General features: G+C 52.4%; 1 protein-coding gene across 1 annotated transcript; it reads right to left on the reverse strand.

The window, feature by feature from the left end:
* Positions 1 to 1,120: 1,120 nt before the first annotated feature.
* Positions 1,121 to 18,052, reverse strand: PYGB (glycogen phosphorylase B). The gene is made up of 20 exons (XM_053937612.1): positions 17,751 to 18,052; positions 15,574 to 15,675; positions 13,624 to 13,702; positions 12,690 to 12,793; positions 11,253 to 11,384; positions 9,067 to 9,178; positions 8,603 to 8,685; positions 7,579 to 7,722; positions 7,146 to 7,238; positions 6,888 to 7,034; positions 6,607 to 6,770; positions 6,187 to 6,301; positions 5,375 to 5,476; positions 5,096 to 5,243; positions 4,523 to 4,581; positions 3,662 to 3,803; positions 3,130 to 3,337; positions 2,605 to 2,739; positions 2,429 to 2,495; positions 1,121 to 2,189 (listed from the first exon to the last, which is right to left on the reverse strand). The coding sequence occupies exons 1-20, from the start codon at positions 17,991 to 17,993 to the stop codon at positions 2,037 to 2,039; spliced, it is 2,532 nt and encodes an 843-aa protein (XP_053793587.1). The 5' UTR covers positions 17,994 to 18,052; the 3' UTR covers positions 1,121 to 2,036.
* Between the last annotated feature and the right edge of the window lie 189 nt (positions 18,053 to 18,241).

Genomic DNA, 18,241 nt, shown 5'->3' on the forward strand with positions numbered 1-18,241 from the left:
CACTGAAAGAGGAGTCAGTCACACACTGCCTCACTGGGGTCCTGCCCCATGTCAGTCCATACAGACAGTACCAGGTGCTGTAGGTTTAGTCACTCGTGCTCAAAGGGAATTGTGCTGCCCCAAGGATCTGGTCAGGGGTGTACAGCATAGTAATAAACTGCTCAGCATGCATCAGAGTTATAGCTGCAGGCTCATACTAGTTGCAAAAGAGACAGTAGCTTGTTCTTGTACCGAGATTCTTCTGCCATTAGCACAGTTGTCCCTGTGGTTTCTGATCCCTGCTACTCATAAAGTAGCTGTGCCACTTCAATACAAGTGCGTCAACCTTAATTTATCGCACTGACAAATGAGAAATACTTACCTGGCTCTGAAGAGTAACACACACATTCCAGTCAATGCTGCTGCTGGCAGCTGGCTTGGGGCAAAGTGCAGCCTGAGCTGGGGCCTGGCTGGCTGTCTTCCTGCTGCTGGGACAGAGCTGGGAGTCCAGCACGAGAACTGCTGCTGGTGGTCCCACCACCACCATTCCTGTTAGCAGCCCAGTGATATGCTTGGAAATTTAAACTGAAATGTTTATCTAAAAGTGGTATAGTTTTAATAAAGGCATTGACTGCTGATCACTTTAGCTTTACCAGTCTTACCTGGCAGTTTTTGGGACATTTTCCCCACACTGAGCAAGTCAGTTGGGTGCGGGGTTGGGCTGCATTAGGGTTGTGTGGGAGGTAAGCTTGCAGCTGGGACTAGGCAAGTCTTTGTGGCTGCTGCCAGCTCTAGGGGAGCAACTCTTCTGGAGCCCAGAGGGTCTGTGCCTGTAGTTTGGCTGCAGCTGAGGCTATGCTTCTCCCCTGGGAATGGGGGAGATGGGAACTGCTTGTGTGACTTCTAGTTCAGGAGCCCTGTGTGCCATTTGCAGGGCAAACCCAACACTAACCCCTACCCCAATGCATAGATTCAGCCTGTCATGGGCATGTTGCCCCCCCCATGGTGGTGTCAGCACCCTGCCAGCTGCAAGGGACTACACACCACAGCTGGGGAAGGACAGCAGTGATTCAGGCATTGTGGCCTGAACTTGCTGCAACCTGAACCCAGAGGCATGGAGTAGTCACAAGTCAGTCCAAAGTCAAACCAGCAGGTGTTTGGGTTGTTTTAATGAGTTGGTGTCAAACAGGGCAGTACTGGTGCACTACACAGCACTATGGGTGTTAAACTGGGCCCCCAGCACTGGGAGGGACATGTGGAGCAGCATGACCCTGCTATGGAAGAGTGCCAGGGATGTGATCCATGTTCACCCCCTGAGTAGCACCCAGCACACAGCTGTATCTGCAGAGCCAAGAGCCAATAGGCTCAGCTACCTAGCTGGCAGTAGCAGGTACAGCCCTCCCTATGCAGAGATGGAGGCTAAAAATCCTTGGAGTGGCTTGGTTACTGGGCCTTTAGTTAGGTAAGAGGTGTGGTAGGAGGCTACAGTAAGCTTTGTGGCAAGGAAGTGGCTGATCCCAGGCTCTCCTGCTTGTGGCACAGTGTTTGACATTGGTGGCTGCCCTGGGGCCAGCTGCTTTCACAGCCAGCCCCTCCTTCTTTAGGTGATACGCGAAGGGGATGGGCAGGGTTTGGCCTCTCCCTCCCCCAGCTTTGGGCCTGGCAGACCCCTGCAGGAGAAAGACACACTCTGTGTTGGCTAATCGTACTTGTGGGGCAGGGTCAAGGAGGCCAGGCCCTTGCACACAGGGGGAGGGGAGGGTTTACTTGGAAAGCCCTTGTTAAACATGGAGCACAGCCGTGGAAGACATATTCATGGTCATCTCACTAAAAGCACTATGCAGCACATGCAGGCTAGATAGGTGCAAACACAAGGTCCTTTCTCCTGCCCCCCAGCTCTTGTTCTTTAGTCAGGGCTCCTCCTCAGAGCATCCTTCTACCCCTCTGAGGGAAAGGCCTTGGTTCTGCAGAGTTGAGCCCATCTGACTGGTGGTGAAATACAGGTGAGGCCTTCTGCGATGGGAGCATATCCCTCCTTCCTTCCCTTGGTGCTTGCATCAATTTCGGGGCAGGTTGGGCGGGGGGATTGCTGTGGCAGAAGGCTCCACCCCCCAGATCTCACGGGCATACTCCGTGATGGTTCTGTCACTGGAGAACTTGCCCGAGCACGCAATGTTCCTGATGACTTTCCTTGTCCATTCACGGGGATCCTGGGAAGAGGAGAGGCACTGTCAGTACTCAGTTGCTCACCCAGCTCCATCCTGGCTTGCAGCCTTGCAGGGCACTGGCTAGTTTAAAACACCATGGTGTGGGGCTGCTGAAGCAGCCAAACCTGCCTCACCCTGCCCCAGGGCACCCACATGCTGTGGTGTCCATAAGAAGGGCTCCACTGGAGCACACTCATTCCAGTTATCCCCAGTCTTCCCACTCAGCAGTGGGCGAGTCTTACCATGAACAGCTGGTCCACTTGCCCTTGGCACTTAATGTAGGCCTCATAGTCTGCAAACACCTTAAACCTGAAACCCAAAGCAGAGCCTGGCTGGGGTTTGCCTTCCAGGCAGGACAGACATCTTTCCATGAGCAGGCAGGGCTCCCCTCTCCACAGGGATACTTCCCAGGACTCACCTGTCGTGGTACATGAGCATGTTCACAACATCCTTGAAGCAGCCGGGGTCTCGAGGGGAAAAGAAGCCGCTGGTGATCTGGTCGATGGCCTGGCGCAGCTCAGGCAGGCTCTCATAGTACTCCCGGGCGTTGTACCTGTGCCAGCAGAGACAGCCTCTAGGCACTGCTGCTCTTCCTGGGAACCTTGTGTCTGGGGCAGGGAGGGCAGGCAAGGATGTGGTACAGCTCCTGAGTAAGGGGCCTTGCTCCCAGGGCTGTGCCCATCAGAGCACGCTACTCATGGCTCAGACCAGCAGCAGTGTCTGATACACTTTGTGCCATGTCCCACTCACAACCACTGTGCTTGTATGAGCTGAATGCTTGCAGCCCAAGGCAAAGACTGCCTCTAGCCCCCTGCTTTCTCCTGCTCCAGAGCTACCCAGAGAGGAAGGTGTCCCTCCCAGAGAACATAGCTCTCCCCGCCAGAGCTGAGAGCCAGAGCTCTCTCCCTGCATCCTCATCACACAAGCCCTGGTGTTCACCAACCCTTTCTGATCCAGGGCCTCCACGTCCTCCACCCGCATGCCAAATATGAAGAGATTTTCTTCGCCTGCCTCCTCAGCCATTTCCACGTTGGCCCCGTCCATGGTACCAATGGTGAGGGCCCCGTTCACCATGAACTTCATGTTGCCAGTACCTGAGGCCTCTGTGCCAGCTGTGGAGATCTGCTGGGAGAGATCCGCTGCTGGGATCACTGCCAGGTGCAAGAGAGGTAGGGGTTAATCCTTGGCACATTGCAGCTCCCCACAACCAGGACTGGCATTTGCCAGTGGCCCTTCTGACCTCGCCCTCAGCACAAATAGCACAACTCTGGGGCCAGGTTCAGCTTTGCCATGACCCCCAAGCAGCTGCTGCCACTCCTGCATGAAGCTGGCTTCCTGCCCTGTGTGGAGCCTTCAGGCTCTTCCTAGGGGACAGCCAAGTGTCCTGCCACCACTGCCTCTCAGGCGAGCCCATTCCTGGGCTCAGCTGGGACATGCCCAACTTCTGACATGTGCTTACAGAAGACCAGACATACCCTTCTCAGCCAAGGATACCCGATAGTTCTCCAGGAAGATGACCTTGAGCTTGTCCCCCACATAGGGGTCGTTGTTGATGACCTCACCAATGGATGTGATGAGTTTGATGATCATCTTGGCCATGTGGTAGCCAGGGGCTGCCTGAAGAAGAGCAGTCCAGAAATAGGGAAGGCTTTTAAGGAAGGGAGAGCATAAGAGATGACAGTGTGGGGTTCTCACTGAAGTGAGTCTAAGCCTCACCTCTGCTGTTCACATGGAATCACAGCATGGTTTGGGTTGGAAAGGACCTTTGAAAGACATCTAGTCCAACCCCCTGCAATAAGCAGGGACATCTTCAACTAGACCTGGTTGCTGAGAGCCCCATCCAACCTATCTTGAATGTTTCCAGAGATGGAGCATGTATCACCTCAGGGCAACCTGTTCCAGTGGGTCACCACACTGATTGAAAAAAATTCCACCTTAGATCTAATCTAAATTAACCCTTCTTTAATTTAAAACCACAATCCCTTGTCCTATCACAACAGGTCCTGCTAAAACATTTGTCCTCATCTTTCTTAAAAGGCCCACTTCAAGCACTGAAAGACTACAATAAAGTCTCCCCAGAGCCTGAACAATTCTAATTCTCCCAGGCATTAATTAGGAAAAACACCCTATTGGGAGGAGAAGTCCTGAGCTATGGGGTATATATAGTGATGGAGCCTTGCTCAGTCCAGTTAGTCCCTGGAGGTGTTCCCTGATGCTGGCTAATCTACATCAAGCCCAGCAAAGCCGTAGAAAGGGGACAGGACCTTCCCCACCCACCCCCCAAGCCACGCATGCATCGAGGAATGCATGCAGGGGAGGAATGGAATGCAGGTTACCTTTCCTCCAATCATAATGGTCCTGGGCACAAAGGATTTGGATGGATTACATCTGATGCCTGAAAGAGCAGGGATCTTTCTTCAAAATAGTTTCAAATTTGAAAGCTCAGATTTGATCTTAAAAAAAAATTAAAATCTTCAAAACTGAAGATAAACTGGGCAGAGTTTACTGCCTGTTCAGAGGCGGGCTGAGATCTCAGCCTATGTCACAAGGACCCATCAACCTTGCAGCACCCTGAAGCCCAACCAGACATCTGCTGCAGCTGTGGTGGGCAAAAAACGGCCACAGAATCCTTGGGGATTCAGATCCTTGGAGAACCCCTCAAGCCAGAACAATGCAGAGCTCCAGTGACTTGCCTCCCTTTGGGAATGGGCAGGGGCCCCAAGTATACCATGGGAAATGGGCTCTTAACTTGCACCAGGTCAGTCTCGACAGCTGCAGAACAGATGTGGAGGTCACATGGGCTGGAGATTTGGGCTGTGAGCTTTTCCCCAGAGCTCTGTATGACCCTTCAGACACTCTGTCTTCCCTCCTGGAGAGAAGCCCTGGCAGTGAGAGTCTGGGGGACTTACGGTTGTAGAGGGTGATGGCATGCAGGCAGTTCAGTAGTTGCCGCTTGTACTCATGGATTCGCTTCACCTGGACATCAAACATGGACGTAGGGTTGATCTTCACCTTGTAGTGCTCCTCCAAGTAGGCTGCAAACTTCAGCTTGTTCTCCTGGCAGAAAAATTTGAGGAACAGGCTCAAATAAGTTCCCAGGGCTTGCATCAGAAGTGAACATTTGCTGCTGGTATGTTCCCGGCAGCATTTCAGCCTTCTTCCCCCAGGCCACCTCCAGTGCACATTACCTGCTTGACTTTTGCCACATCCCTGATAAAAGTCTCATTGTCGATGAACTCCAGTAGCTTCTTCAGCTGGCTCAGATCTGTGATAAAGCCTTCCCCAATTTTCTAAAACAAATCAGGAATGTCATGAGACACTTCACCCAGTCCACAACTGCCCCTTCCCAGCAGAGGTGCCACAGTCCCCTTGGGAACTGGAAGAGGCAGTATGGCCAGGAAAAGAGGCACAGTTTCTTATCGTGAGATTATTTCTCTGCATCACAAAGAAGCCCAATGGAAACAGGGCACTTGCAAAAATTCAGACAAGCCCCCCCTTTCTGAAGGAGTTTTAGCAGGAAGAGGGAGGATGTGTGCACATGTGCCATGGCCTCCTGGCAGCTAGAGAAACCAATGGGCAGGACATAAAGATACATTTAATTGCAGGATGATATTCAGCCATGACATGTTGCAGTGTGATGTAGAAACCTATCCTAAAGGGCCTGGGAAATACAAGGGACAGAACCGGGGCTGGGCCTCCATGGGACGAGCTCCTTTGTGCCTATGAAGCTGAACACTTGTGCAGACACCCTGTGGTTGTGCCTGTGTGCAGTCCTCATGAAGGCAGGGACCAGATCCAGATTTCTGCAGGTTTTTTTGGCCAACTCTTCATCATCAACTTTAGAGCCCAGCCAATCTCACACCTACATGTACCACAGCATAGTCCTCCCAGGCTGTCCCCACGGAGCTGCCAGATGTCACCCTCAGGGCTGACCAGACCACAAGAAGAGGTGACCAAAGGGATCACACTCAGCCCCTCACTTCACGTGCTCACCACTCACCTCAGCAATAATGTCAGCCAGTCCTGGGTTGCAAAGCAGGAGCCAGCGCCTCGGTGTGATCCCATTGGTCTTGTTCTGAAACTTTTCTGGCTCCAGTTCATAGAAATCCTTGAACCTGGAACACCAGAGAGCTCTGAGCCACCCACCACCACCCAGAGCTTCAGCTGGGCCCTCCCCAGTATGTGGTCCTGACTCAGGGCAGGCTATGTCAATCTGTAACAGCTGTGAGCACTTTGCTGCCTCTCACCCCCTTCCTCAGCTGTATTGCCAAGAGTTTCACCAGCTCCAAAGGGAGAGAGTCTCCCCAGCAAGGCAACCAAAGCAGACCTGGACACCCAGCTGCCCCAGCTAACCCTTCCCAGCAGGCAGGCAAAGCCCAGTGAGCGGAGAGGGTGCACGCCTGGGCGTGTCCCAACTCACACCGAGTTCTTCACAATGTCGGAGTGGATGCGGGCCACACCGTTGACAGCGTGGGAGCCAATGACGCAGAGATGAGCCATGTTGATCCGCTTGCAGTCTCCCTCCTCGATCACCGACATCCTCCGCAGACGGTCGATATCCCCTGGGTACAGAGCTGCCACACGCTGCAGGCAGGGAGAGGGACATGAGTGACACAGCCACAGGACCTAGGAGCATTCCCATCCTAAAGGTGGTCACACCAAGATCCCCAGAGTTCCCACTGCCTGGGACCAGTCCCTTACATCGAGGTGCATTTGGTTGAGGGCGTAAATAATCTCCAGATGCCGTGGCAGCAGCTTCTCAAACATGGAGACGGGCCAGCGCTCCAGGGCTTCAGGCAGCACAGTGTGGTTGGTGTAGGCACAGGTCCTTTTAGTGATCTCCCAGGCCTGCATTACAGACAGCAGGTTAATGCACGTGCACCCAGGCCAGGCGGGAAAAGGAAATTTCACAGGTCCTTCCCCTGCAAGGTTCAGCACGGTTCTCCCAGCTCTGCTCACCTTGTCCCAGTCCACTTTCTCCACATCCACCAGGATCCGCATGAGCTCTGGTATGGACAGGGCAGGGTGGGTGTCATTTAGCTGAATAGCCACCTGCAACACAGACTTGCTGGTTTCAGTTCTGGCAGTGACAGGACTGTGACAGTGCCCTGCATGCATGGGGCTGGGGTAAGGGTCAGCCCCAAGGCTCTTCTCATGACTCACAACCCAGAAACAGACAGACCTCTCAGAAACAGAGCTATTCAAACTTTTCAAGTTTTGCTCCAAGTTACAAATTTTTCCCTGGGAAAATAGGCCTGGAGATCATCTGTTTTACAACCTAAATTGCCAGGGTGTTTTATAAATGCCCCCATTTAGTCCTGAGCATCCTGCTCTCCCTCATGAGAGGCTGGTCTGGCTGAAATTTCCCCAGTGCCTCTGCCCACAGACTCACCTTGTCTGGGAAGGTTTCAAAACACGTTCTCACAGGGTCTCGGCAGCCGAATTTGGAGGACTTGAAGCGGCGGATGATGTCCTGGAGGGTGGCAGCCACCACAAAGTACTCCTGCTTCAGCCGCAGCTCCTTGCCTTCGAAGAACTGCAAGTGGGGGCACCACAGACATCAGAGTTGCAGCTGCCATCCCCACCTGGCAGCCAAAGCCCTGGAGATGCTCCTCTCCGCCCCGAGGGGCTCCCCAACAGGCTTCACATGTTTGGCTTTTCACCAGGGCAAATGTGGATGTTTCTCATATATGTCTCTGATGTGGACAGCAGCTGAAGGGACTCACAAGGGGCTTGGCATCCCAAACAGCTGCTTCCAAAGACAGCAACAGAGCCTGCCCCATCCATGCTACTCCTACAGAGCCAGCACAGTTCCCTCCCTCGTGGCAAAATCCTTTGCAGGGTTTCTGGACAGAGGATTTTGGGCTTTCTGCAATAGCCAGGAGTGTCTCTGGACACACCAGCTGCCTCACACACACCGTGCTTTCTGCTGGTCTATTTTAAAACATCAGCAGGTTTGATAGGGCATGGTAAAGTACAGGGGATTTGCTTTTCCAGAACAGATGCCAATCCATGACTAGGCTCTTCCCTTTTGGACCCAGAGCCCAGGGAGTGCTTGGCCTGGGACAGCACTTGCAGTGAGAAATCCCTTGAATTTGGGATGGAAATGAGTCCCCACTGTGCAAACTGGCAACTGCCTTGAAGCTGAAGGAATAATATCTTCCCCTCCCTGCAGCATGGAACAGAACAGCTACATCACATGGGCCAGACTCTTTGCTGCCAATCAGCCAGAAAAGACCCTCTGGAGCCAGCAGAGCCATACCTGTTCACTGGGAATTATAGGGACAACCTACTGTATTAAAGCAGAGCAACAAGCATCAGATGGTCATGACCTTCCAGTGTTTGCAAACAAGGAGATACAACTGCAGGAAGGATAATTCTAAGCAACAGGGAAGAGAGGCAAGCAAGTCACTCACGTTATCATTTGGGTACAGGACTCTGGATATGTTTTCTGCCAGGTTTCTGTCCAACACTGCCTCGATGTAGTCACCCATATTGACTGCAGGGAGAGAAGTACACACAGCACCGCAGCAGCTGTAGAGATTCAGGCAGATCCCTGACACCACACTTTTCTCTCGTAGAGAGGTTTTGTAACAGGAATATCCAGGCTGGTATTAATGGAACAGGATGGGAATGTACATGTGTGAAAGGCACTAGAGTGATAGGAGGAGATGGGTGGGTGTCCTGGGGTATGAGGGCTCTGGAAGCAGCTGGGGAGTAGTGTGATCCATGGATGTGCACACTGTGCTGTGTTTTGGAGATAGCTATGAGATAAACACAAAGCAGGCCAGATGTGAAGTGCTGTGCCAGGTGCCATGCACAAAGGGACAACTGTGTCCCAGCCTGGCCAGAGGAGAGGCAGTGGAGGGACAGCACTTACACTCCTGGAGGTTGAAGTCATTTGGTGCCTTGGCAGACCAGAGTCTCATGGTGTTCACAGTGTTGTTCTTGTATCCAGGCACTGGAGTGTCATAAGGCATGGCAAGGACAACCTGAAAAGGACAGTATTCCCCGTGGTTACAGCACAGTGACCTCAGAGAATGTAGGACAGCGGCTGAAAACTCTGCAAGAAGAATCCAGAGGACAAAGACAAGTCCTATCTGTGGAAGGAATCTCACCTCACTAAAATACACCTGCTGAGCTTCACAGACTTCCCTGCCGTCATGGGCACTTCCACCACCTACTGGGAAAGCATTCATAGGAGAACCAGAGCTGTCTGGAGCTTTACTGACCAACTTGATTTTCCACCCCATCAATGACGCGCAAGAGAGAGTTGCAATAAACCTGCTGACCTTCCTGTACCAACTGGGGTACCTATCAGAGCACTGAAAGCACCCTCAGCTGCCCACTGTGATTCTGTCTGTGCTGGGTAGAGCCAGGGCAGCTTGGACTTTTGTGTTTCCATCTGGGATTAACTCCACAGCCTGAATCCTACCCATTAGCCTCCTGCAACCTGCCAGCACCAAACCCTACAATGGCAGCACCATTTCCAGAGCCATCCACCCAATATTCAGGGTTTGTTGAACCTGCCTGGATAACTCCACTGAGATGTCCAGCACCTGAACTGAACATGAGTGTGAAACTCCTTGTGCAGTTTGTAGATGATGCTTAAGCCTCAGGAGGCTCCACACATAGCTACAAGAAGTAACCCTGGACCTCCCAGTTCACACAGCAGGGAAAACTTGGGCAGATCAGCATGTTGGTCCTGAACAGCCTCTTCATGCTGGCATCAGCAACAGCTCCCCTCTGGGGAGAATCAGCAAGAGCTCAGGCTCTCCGAGCTGCTGTTACCCACTCCGAACATGGAAGCAGCCAGGGAGCCTGCCCAGGGACTGGGGCACACATCACATGAACTCAGCCATGTTATATTTGGAGACTGTATCTTTGGCTTTTTTGAACCTTTCCAACTTGCTCCCTTAGCAGCACTATCTGAAAACTCACCTCCATGTAGGAAACAGTGCTTGGAATCCCTGAAACCCCAGACTACCAGCAGGATCAGAAGAGAGACATGTTGAAATGCAATGGCACTTGGTCCCCAAATGGATGTCTGCTGCACTTGGGGGCCAGAGAGCTATGGCACAGTGCTTCCAAGATGTTCGCTGTGCTGGGGCTGTGGTGTTCAGCTCCTGCACTGTTATCCTGGCAATGGCCTAGATCACTGCATGGCCTCTGACAACCAGAAATAAAATTATTTATTTCTGCTCTGAGCAGGCCCAGGTGACTCCGTAACTGAGCTTCAGCTCTTGGTGCTGAAGAGAATGGCAGGGCTTTGTGACTGTGAGCTCCTCAGATTAACTGAGCTGGTTCATCAGGCTGAGAGACCACTGAACATTACGGTCTAGGCTAGGTCATCTCCCTGAATCACAGAGAAATTAATTGTCCTTCCTTCCTCCACTCTGAGCAGTGCTTACAGAAGAAAGGCTGAAGCATCTTTGATCCTTTTAATAAACCTGCGTCTTCTTTAGCAGAAAGATGAGAATGCACCTATGATGCAGTAGCCTGAACAAGCACGAGATCCTGGACTACAGCATTACCTCCTCAACTGTGGGAAAGGCTGAAGGAGTGTTTGTACTCCATGATGCCACAAAACAAGCCTCCAGGCAGACTGGAATCCACACCTCCAGCTTCCCCTGACAGCTCTCTGCCCATTGGGCTGCTCTGGGAAAGAGGAACATGCTCTCATGACAAGAGTTAAACACACATGGGATTGCTCCATGCCTCTGCACAGCAGCAGCACCAGAACCAGCTGAAAATTCATAGGATGTGAGTGAGCAGTGGCCAGGAGCAGCATGGAAGGAGCCTACAATTCTCCTCCAGCATAAATCCATGTAAGACTGTGGGGCTTTGCCTTGGAGATCAATAGATCTCTCTTTTTTCTCAAATCCTGCTGCAACAATTCAACAAAAGCTTTTATCTCCTCCAACCCCATAGGTCACCTTCATAACTGCAAGGGTAGCAGAGGAAGTTTGGCCAGACTGGGAGAGCAACAAAGCCTGAAGACCTCAGGCAGCCCAGGGTTATCCTGCCTGGCCTTCCCCAGCCCAGCAGGGAGATTGATGGTGGTACCTGGGTGTCGATCCACTTCACGCCCTCGGCAGTGTGCTCCACACGGCCGTAGAAGTGCACTGGGAGCATGTACTCAGGGCGGGCCTTCTCCCAGGGATTGCCGTAGCGCAGCCAGTCGTCCGCCTCCTCCACCTGCAAGAGGCACACGGGGGTCAAGGAGTGCCTTGCAGCTCCATGGAAAGGATGAACACGCCTCTTTGAAGGGAGACCCATTTAAAAGCACAGCTTCAGCAAGCTGGCTTTAAAAATGGATATGCAGAGGCCTCTAGAGGATAGCTAGGCTGTCCAAAATTTGGATGACTGCATCCCAGCTGGTATAAATAAATCAGCTTCTATGGACCTTTGTTAAGGTTTAAGCCATGCAAACTGCACAGACCACTGCATTCGGTCTGTCTCCAGGCTTTTACATCCAGTTTGACTGTGGATATTGTGGAATATGTGGGATGTGGCACCCAGTGGCGATGTTCCTGGCCACAAGCCACACCCTGTAAGCCAGGTCTTGTTAAGTGCTCTGCTCTCTGCCAAAGAGGGTTTCTCCTCTCAGCTCACAACTGTGGCAATGGGAACAAAGTGAATCCAACAGAGCCACCTAGGCTGGTGTTATCCAGAGATGCTTTGTGCCTCTATGCATTTCTCTGCTGTAGGGGGAGGAACTTAAAGGAAGGGGGAGATAGTGGGACAAGGAGGGGCAAGGCAGGGGGAAGGGCCACAGCCCAGCATGCCACCACCCCTGTTCTTTTTTAAGAAACATGAAGTCAAATACAGGGGAAGCTTTCCCCTCCCTGTTTTCACCATTTATGGGGCCTAGCACAGCAGCTTCTTTGTGGAGAAGCAGGAAAAAACAACCTTCAAACCTCTTATCGTCCCTGACTTATGGAGTGGTATTTCAAGGGGAAAAAGATACTTTATACTCCGAAGCAAGGTGAGTCTCCTAATGAAAACCATTTCCAGACACACACTAAGGAAAACTACCAGCTGAGGCAGTTTTTTAGCCTATTTTCACTGGAAAACAGTATGATCACCAATGCTACAGGAAAATTCTTATTTAAGCCCTGTCTGCCACTGACCAGGGAACCCACAGGAGCAGCAATCACCCCAGACACTTGACTATGCTTCATAATGATCAAACACATCCTTTGCCAGATACCTTCCTGAGGTACTTAGGCACTTCTCCATCCTTAGTCTGACTGCTTTGCTGACTCACTGCCAAGTTGGATGGGACTCTGGGGTTGTTGCAAGCTGCACTGTGGAGACCCAGGCAGGCAGACCTCTGGTCTCAGGCATGTCCTGTGGCTCAACTCCCACATCATCTTGCCCAGTGATGGACTCAAATGCCCAGTTTAAAAGCAGCTCAAGGCACTGCAGTGCCTTTTATACCCAGGCCTTGTCCACAGCATGAAAGAGAGGGAGAAAGAGGGACCTGAATTTTCCTAGTACCTGCCAGCCGTCGACAATCTTCTGGTTGAAGATCCCAAACTCGTAGCGGATGCCATAACCATACGCTGCCAGCCCCAGTGTGGCCATGGAGTCCAGGAAACAGGCTGTAAGGGTGAAGGAAACAAGCTCTAGGAGCAGAGCATGAGCATTCTGCAAGGAACCTCACTCCTCGCTTGCTGCATGTGCTACAGTGTGCTATGCATGGAGATGAGGAGCTGCCACAAGAGTGCTGCTGGAAATGTTTATTACTCAGAGGAAACCGATGTGCAGAAGGGAGACAAGGAGACAGTCTGCAGCAGGACTCTATTAATGTCCTGCTGAGCGACCACAAACACCCAAAATTGTTGGTGACAAGGAAAGGTCACCAAAACCCCACATCCAGCTTTGTTGCAGTGAGAGCTCTTCTAAACTTGCTTTGCTTTAAGCCTGTCTGCCCAGTAAAGCAGAGCTTCTTACCCCGACCTGTTGCACCACCAGCTACTTAACTATTATTGCTTCCAAAGGAAACCCTTCCAGCCCTCAATCCAGGCAGTTCTGGTAAAGATCAGCCCCAGCATTTACTCCATGCTGGGGAGCTCTCATCTCCAGCTGTCCCACAGGACAGGCAGACTAAAATAGCAGCCAACAATCTGCCTGTGTGAGAGCTGTTGAGTGCCACTGAGAAGTGAGAGATTTCACGGGGAGGTGAGGAGAAAGGCTCCAGACAAACTCTTCCAGCCGCAGCCCTGCCTGCTGCACTGCGGAACACACACCTACAGCTCTGGGGTGCTCTCACTGGGGAGGGGATGTTTCTGGCCAGCCAGGAGCAGGCAGGAGGGTCCCACATTGCTGAAGGCCTATGGGGCAGATGCCAGTGGGGAGTGTGTGACAGCCATACCACCTTCAGTCCCCATGCACTCTGCATGAGGAGGGAACTCCCCTCCCCATGTATTACCTGCCAGGCGGCCCAGGCCTCCATTTCCCAGTCCAGCATCTTCTTCAATTTCTTCCAGCTCCTCCAAATCCAAACCCAGCTATTGGGGAAAAACCACAGCAGAACATGTCACCAAACAAACCCCATGTCCTGAGCTGCTCTCCAAGGACAACAAACACATCCCAAAACCACCCACACTGAGGGAAATGAAACCCACAAGGTCTCTAGATCCCCTCCCCCCAAAGCATCTCACCAAGCCCTAGTCCTTGGGCAGCCCAATTGATTTAGCTTTAATTTAATTTTAATTTAGCTTTAGATTTTTTTGATTTAGCATCACCAGATGTTGCTTTCCCATGAAGGTTTCCTTACAGAGTTCAGACAAAACTCTCATGCCCTAGCAGCCTCTCAGATCAGGATGCCCTTTGACTGTCCAACTTGACATTGGAGACAGTACTGGGGAATGGTCAAGCCAGTGTGCAAGGGACCCCTGAGTCCTGCCTGGGCAGGGGAGGTCATTCCTCTGCTCCTGCATTGAGTCCTTGAGGAAGGGCATGGCCAGGCTGGCAGCAGTGACTGCAGCATTCACCATCACTCTCTGTGCTTCCCACATCCTGTCCAGCCTGCCACTGAGCTCCTTGGCTGCAGTCTGTGGCTGGAAATGGTTGCCTGCATCTCTTGAACCATTTGTTTTATGGCCTGGGGGCCCCTGCCAGAAGAAGGCTAAGGCTGCCAGCAGCAAGGACTCTCCAGGAGTCCAGAGGTGCAGACTCTCAGGGGGCAGCAGTAGCTCACCCTAATGCCAGGGGGGACAGCGGGCTGTCAAGCCAATAGCATGGCTGCTCCCCAGACTGTTTTCCCAGCACTTCAATGGTCTGCAACCACAAGGCGGGAAAGTGCACAGAGTGATGGGGACACAAAAACTGAGACGAATTCTCTCAGTGACAGAGCCATGTTGGATACGAGACCTTTGAAAAAAACCTGGCCACGGGCCGTGATGAGCTCCACAGGCTGGAAACTACCACAAGGGAAGCCTTGGCATGTCAGGCCAAATCTGCACTTGGAAAGTGTCTTGCAAAGGAACTTAGAGGATGCTCCTGAAAAAAGCCAGCCTGCTCTCTGAGGCACAATACCTCAGAGAGGAAACAGGTGCCTCCCTGGAAATCCCTTCAGATCTCTTGGCGGGGACAGTGCTTGCCAGGATGTTTCAGCAGCAACTGTAGTACCTGATTTAGAGAGACAGAGAACTGCCCAACTTCTGCTACAAAGTGTCACATGTATCAATCTGGTAGGGCAGAGAGAGGGGAGAGGGGAAGCTGGGAGAAATAAAGGGTTCGGGTGAGAAAGCCAAAAACCTCATTCTGTCAAAAAAGGTCACTATGCTGTTGCAGAGGTGTCTGCAAATAACCATATAAGTAAGTAATAATGGCTTCACATTAGTGATTGCCTTGGTGACACCCAGCTGTGTTTTTTTCAAGATGGAAATCATCTGAGGACATTTTATTTCCAGCAAATTATTTCCCTCCTTTCCCACCAATTAACTTCTACCTGCCAGCGCTGCTGCTGTGTCTTGTGTACCTCAATGTATGAACTGTAATTTGTTGTTTTGCTGCTCTAGTCCCAGTCTTTCCTGTGATAAACCATCATCTCCCCCACTAATGGAAAGCTCTTTGCAGCCTGTGACTCTCATGTCATTTATGATACTGGGTGTTGATTTCAGTATATACTTCTGGGTTCTCTCATTCACTACAGGGAAATGGTGGATTGGAAAAAATGTACTCCAACTCCAAGGAACCCCAAGGCCCCCCACTGTCTTCTCTAGGGAATGAAAAACACTAAGAAAGAGCCAAGGTTCATTTTGTGTAGTCCAAATAACACAACCTTCTCAGGCGAAGCCCTGTGAAATGAAGATACTCAGCCATCTGTGTGGAGAGGTTTAGCCTCAGGGGGACTCTGGTATCCCCAAGACTTTACCTGGTAAATGGCTTCATCACAAGCATTCTGCAGGCCCAGGTTCACCATGGTGTTCTGCAGAGTGCGACCCATGTAGAACTCCAGGGACAGGTAGTAAATGCGCTGGGGAAGCAAAGCGAGACGCTTAAACACAGAACAGCACTTTGCTTTCACCAAAGCTGCTTAAAATCAAGAGCAGACCCAAGCATTTTCCAGAGTAGGGATGTCTTCTGAGACTGGTTTTTGGTGCCTGCTCCTGAACACCATGCACCAGAGTTGTTTGTCAGAAGAATTTCATGCGGGATGCCAGCCAAGCCTCCACCACGCATCTCCCTGCCAACAGCCTTCTATAGAAAAATCTCGCTGCCTGTTAAGTGTTTCCCTAATTAACTCAGGGCAACTATTATCTAGGATGCTGAATGATATATTTATACACTGTCAGGCTCAGCTGAGGTGATGTTTACGCTGGGCTTTTAAGGTTTTCCTAGGCTGAGCTGACCAGTCTCCCAAAAGCCAGAGCAAGACCCCTGCCCCATGCAGGCCGGCTGGGCTGAGGGCCAGCACCTTCCTGTGAGTAATTTTCCAGCACTCCCAGCTCATGGGTCCTCCTGCTCACCCCACACTGAGTTTCATTCCCGTTTCACCCTGTTGAACAAGTAAATTTTCCCATCGGTGGCAGGGTTCCTGGCACAACTGTGCAGTGACCTTCCAAGTTTGAAAGGAGCCATGTCTGTGCTGCAAATGCTAATGAAAGCCTGTTGGTAGGATGAGAAGCAGGCTGTACAAACTTTTGCCCTCACTCAGATTCATCACTATGGATATTTTTATAAATAAACCAAAATTCTTAATGGAGCAATTACCTGACTTCAAATTGTTCTTTCCTCTTTCCACTGTAGTGTGGCTCTTTCCCTGCTAAGCAGCAGGATTCCCCACTCTGCCACTTCTGCTGGGAGTCTGAAAGGGTCAGTCTGTTCCTTAAGACTCATCAGAAAGACCGAAATCATTGCACACAAATGTTCTGCTCCTTTCAGTCTCCCACATGGGCACATTTCTAGTGAAAATGTAAGTGCAGAGGACAGTAAGCAAACTCACTCCAGGCTCCTCTGAGCCTTTATGGGATCTGTGCAATCCCTTCTGTTGGTGCTGCAGTACAGATCAGGGCACATTTGTGTGAGTTGGGACAAAAGGGAGAGTCCCATGCACCTGTGTAACTCTCAGTGCACATGCAGCCATTCTGCCGTGAAAGTGCACTTTGTTTCTTGTGTCAAGGCAATATTCATCACCTCAGGAAAAGAGCTGACTCAGGGAGGTGGCTGCCTGCCTGCACCCTGGGAAGGTACGTGCCTTTCTCAGTACACACCTGCTCTCTATGGCTCTCCAGTCAAATGCTGGATTTGGTCTTAATTCAAAAGGATTAAGTCTGAGTTATGTCTTGCAGTCCCCAACACCTCTAGCATCACTGTCCTGACTTGGGAAGTGGGGAGGAACCCTGGGGTTTGGTGACTTGGGAGAGCTTATCTGGTTTTCACAAGGCAAGAAACTCCTCTCCAGCCTCAAAGCTGAGCTGCCTGCATGCTCTGCAGGAGTGAAGTCAGGACACAGCTGTGCAGAGCCATGGAGGTGATGATGCCCACAGGGGACACCACCGCAGCAGTGTGAGTGCAGGACGTCACCGTGCAGAGATGGCAGCAGCAAGGACCTGCTCAGAGTGGGACCACAGGGGAGATGGCTGTGACAAGGTGCAGGGGGACACAGTTATGAGGGTGTCTGAGGGGGGACAATGCCGCAGCAAGGTTCAGTGGAACAGGACTGCAGAAGAGTTTGTGGAGACACAGTCATGGCAAACTGCACAAGGGACATGACTGTGGTGATGTCCGTGGGGACACAGGCATGGCAAGATGTGTGTGAGGGACACAGCTGAGGCAAGGCTCATGGGGACACAGCCACGGTAATGCCCCCGGGGACACAGCAACAGCAGGGTGCGTGTGAGGGATACAGGTGTCATGATGCCCGCAGGGAAGAAGTCACGGTGGGATGCATGAGGGGCACGGCCATGGCAAGGCACCCCACAGCCAGGTGCATGCAAGGGACAAGGCCCATGGCTCACACCCACAGTGATACCTGCCAGGTAGAGACGGGGACACCCTTGGTGAAGTCACAGCCGCCCAGCCCCAGTCCCTCGTCCCGCCGGGGCTCACCTTGGGGTCCCGCTCGTAGTAGTGCTGCTGGGTGCGGATCCAGCGGCCCACCAGGTGGTCGCGCACTGTGTGGGCCAGCGCGAAGTAGTAGTCGCGGGGGGTGGCGACGTTGCGGTCCTTGACGAGGGTGAAGTGGAGGTGGCGATTGAAGCTCTTGCGCACCTCGGCCACATCCCCCAGCCCCGCGATGCCCCGCACGCTGATCTGCTTCCGACGGTCCCCATCGCTCAGCGGCGCCGCCATCCCGCCGCCGCCGCTGCCTCCGCTGCAGCCGGGGCTGGGGCCGGGGCCGGGGCAGGGCCGGGGCCGCCGCGCCTGCGCCTCCTCCGCCCGCGACGAGGCGGGGCCGGCGCCGCTGCCGAGGCGGGCCGAGGGGGACCGGGAGGGCGACTGGGGACTGCGATGGTGTAGGGGCCCGGGATGGCACCGGAGGGCTTGGATGGCGGAGCGACTGATGGCACGAGGGGTCAGGGATGGCGTCAGGGCAGTGA

This window comes from Vidua chalybeata, chromosome 3 (genome assembly GCF_026979565.1).
Source record: "Vidua chalybeata isolate OUT-0048 chromosome 3, bVidCha1 merged haplotype, whole genome shotgun sequence".
Lineage (NCBI taxonomy): Eukaryota > Metazoa > Chordata > Aves > Passeriformes > Viduidae > Vidua > Vidua chalybeata.

Excerpts from the sequence above, each read along its gene's own strand:
- PYGB (XM_053937612.1), bottom strand. The coding sequence starts at position 17,993 with ATGGCGGCGCCGCTGAGCGATGGGGACCGTCGGAAGCAGATCAGCGTG. Across the intron at positions 11,385-12,689 it reads AGATTGTCGACGGCTGGCAG|GTGGAGGAGGCGGACGACTG; the intron begins GTACTAGGAAAA and ends TGCCTCTTGCAG. Across the intron at positions 7,035-7,145 it reads AGAAAGTGGACTGGGACAAG|GCCTGGGAGATCACTAAAAG; the intron begins GTGAGCAGAGCT and ends TCTGTAATGCAG.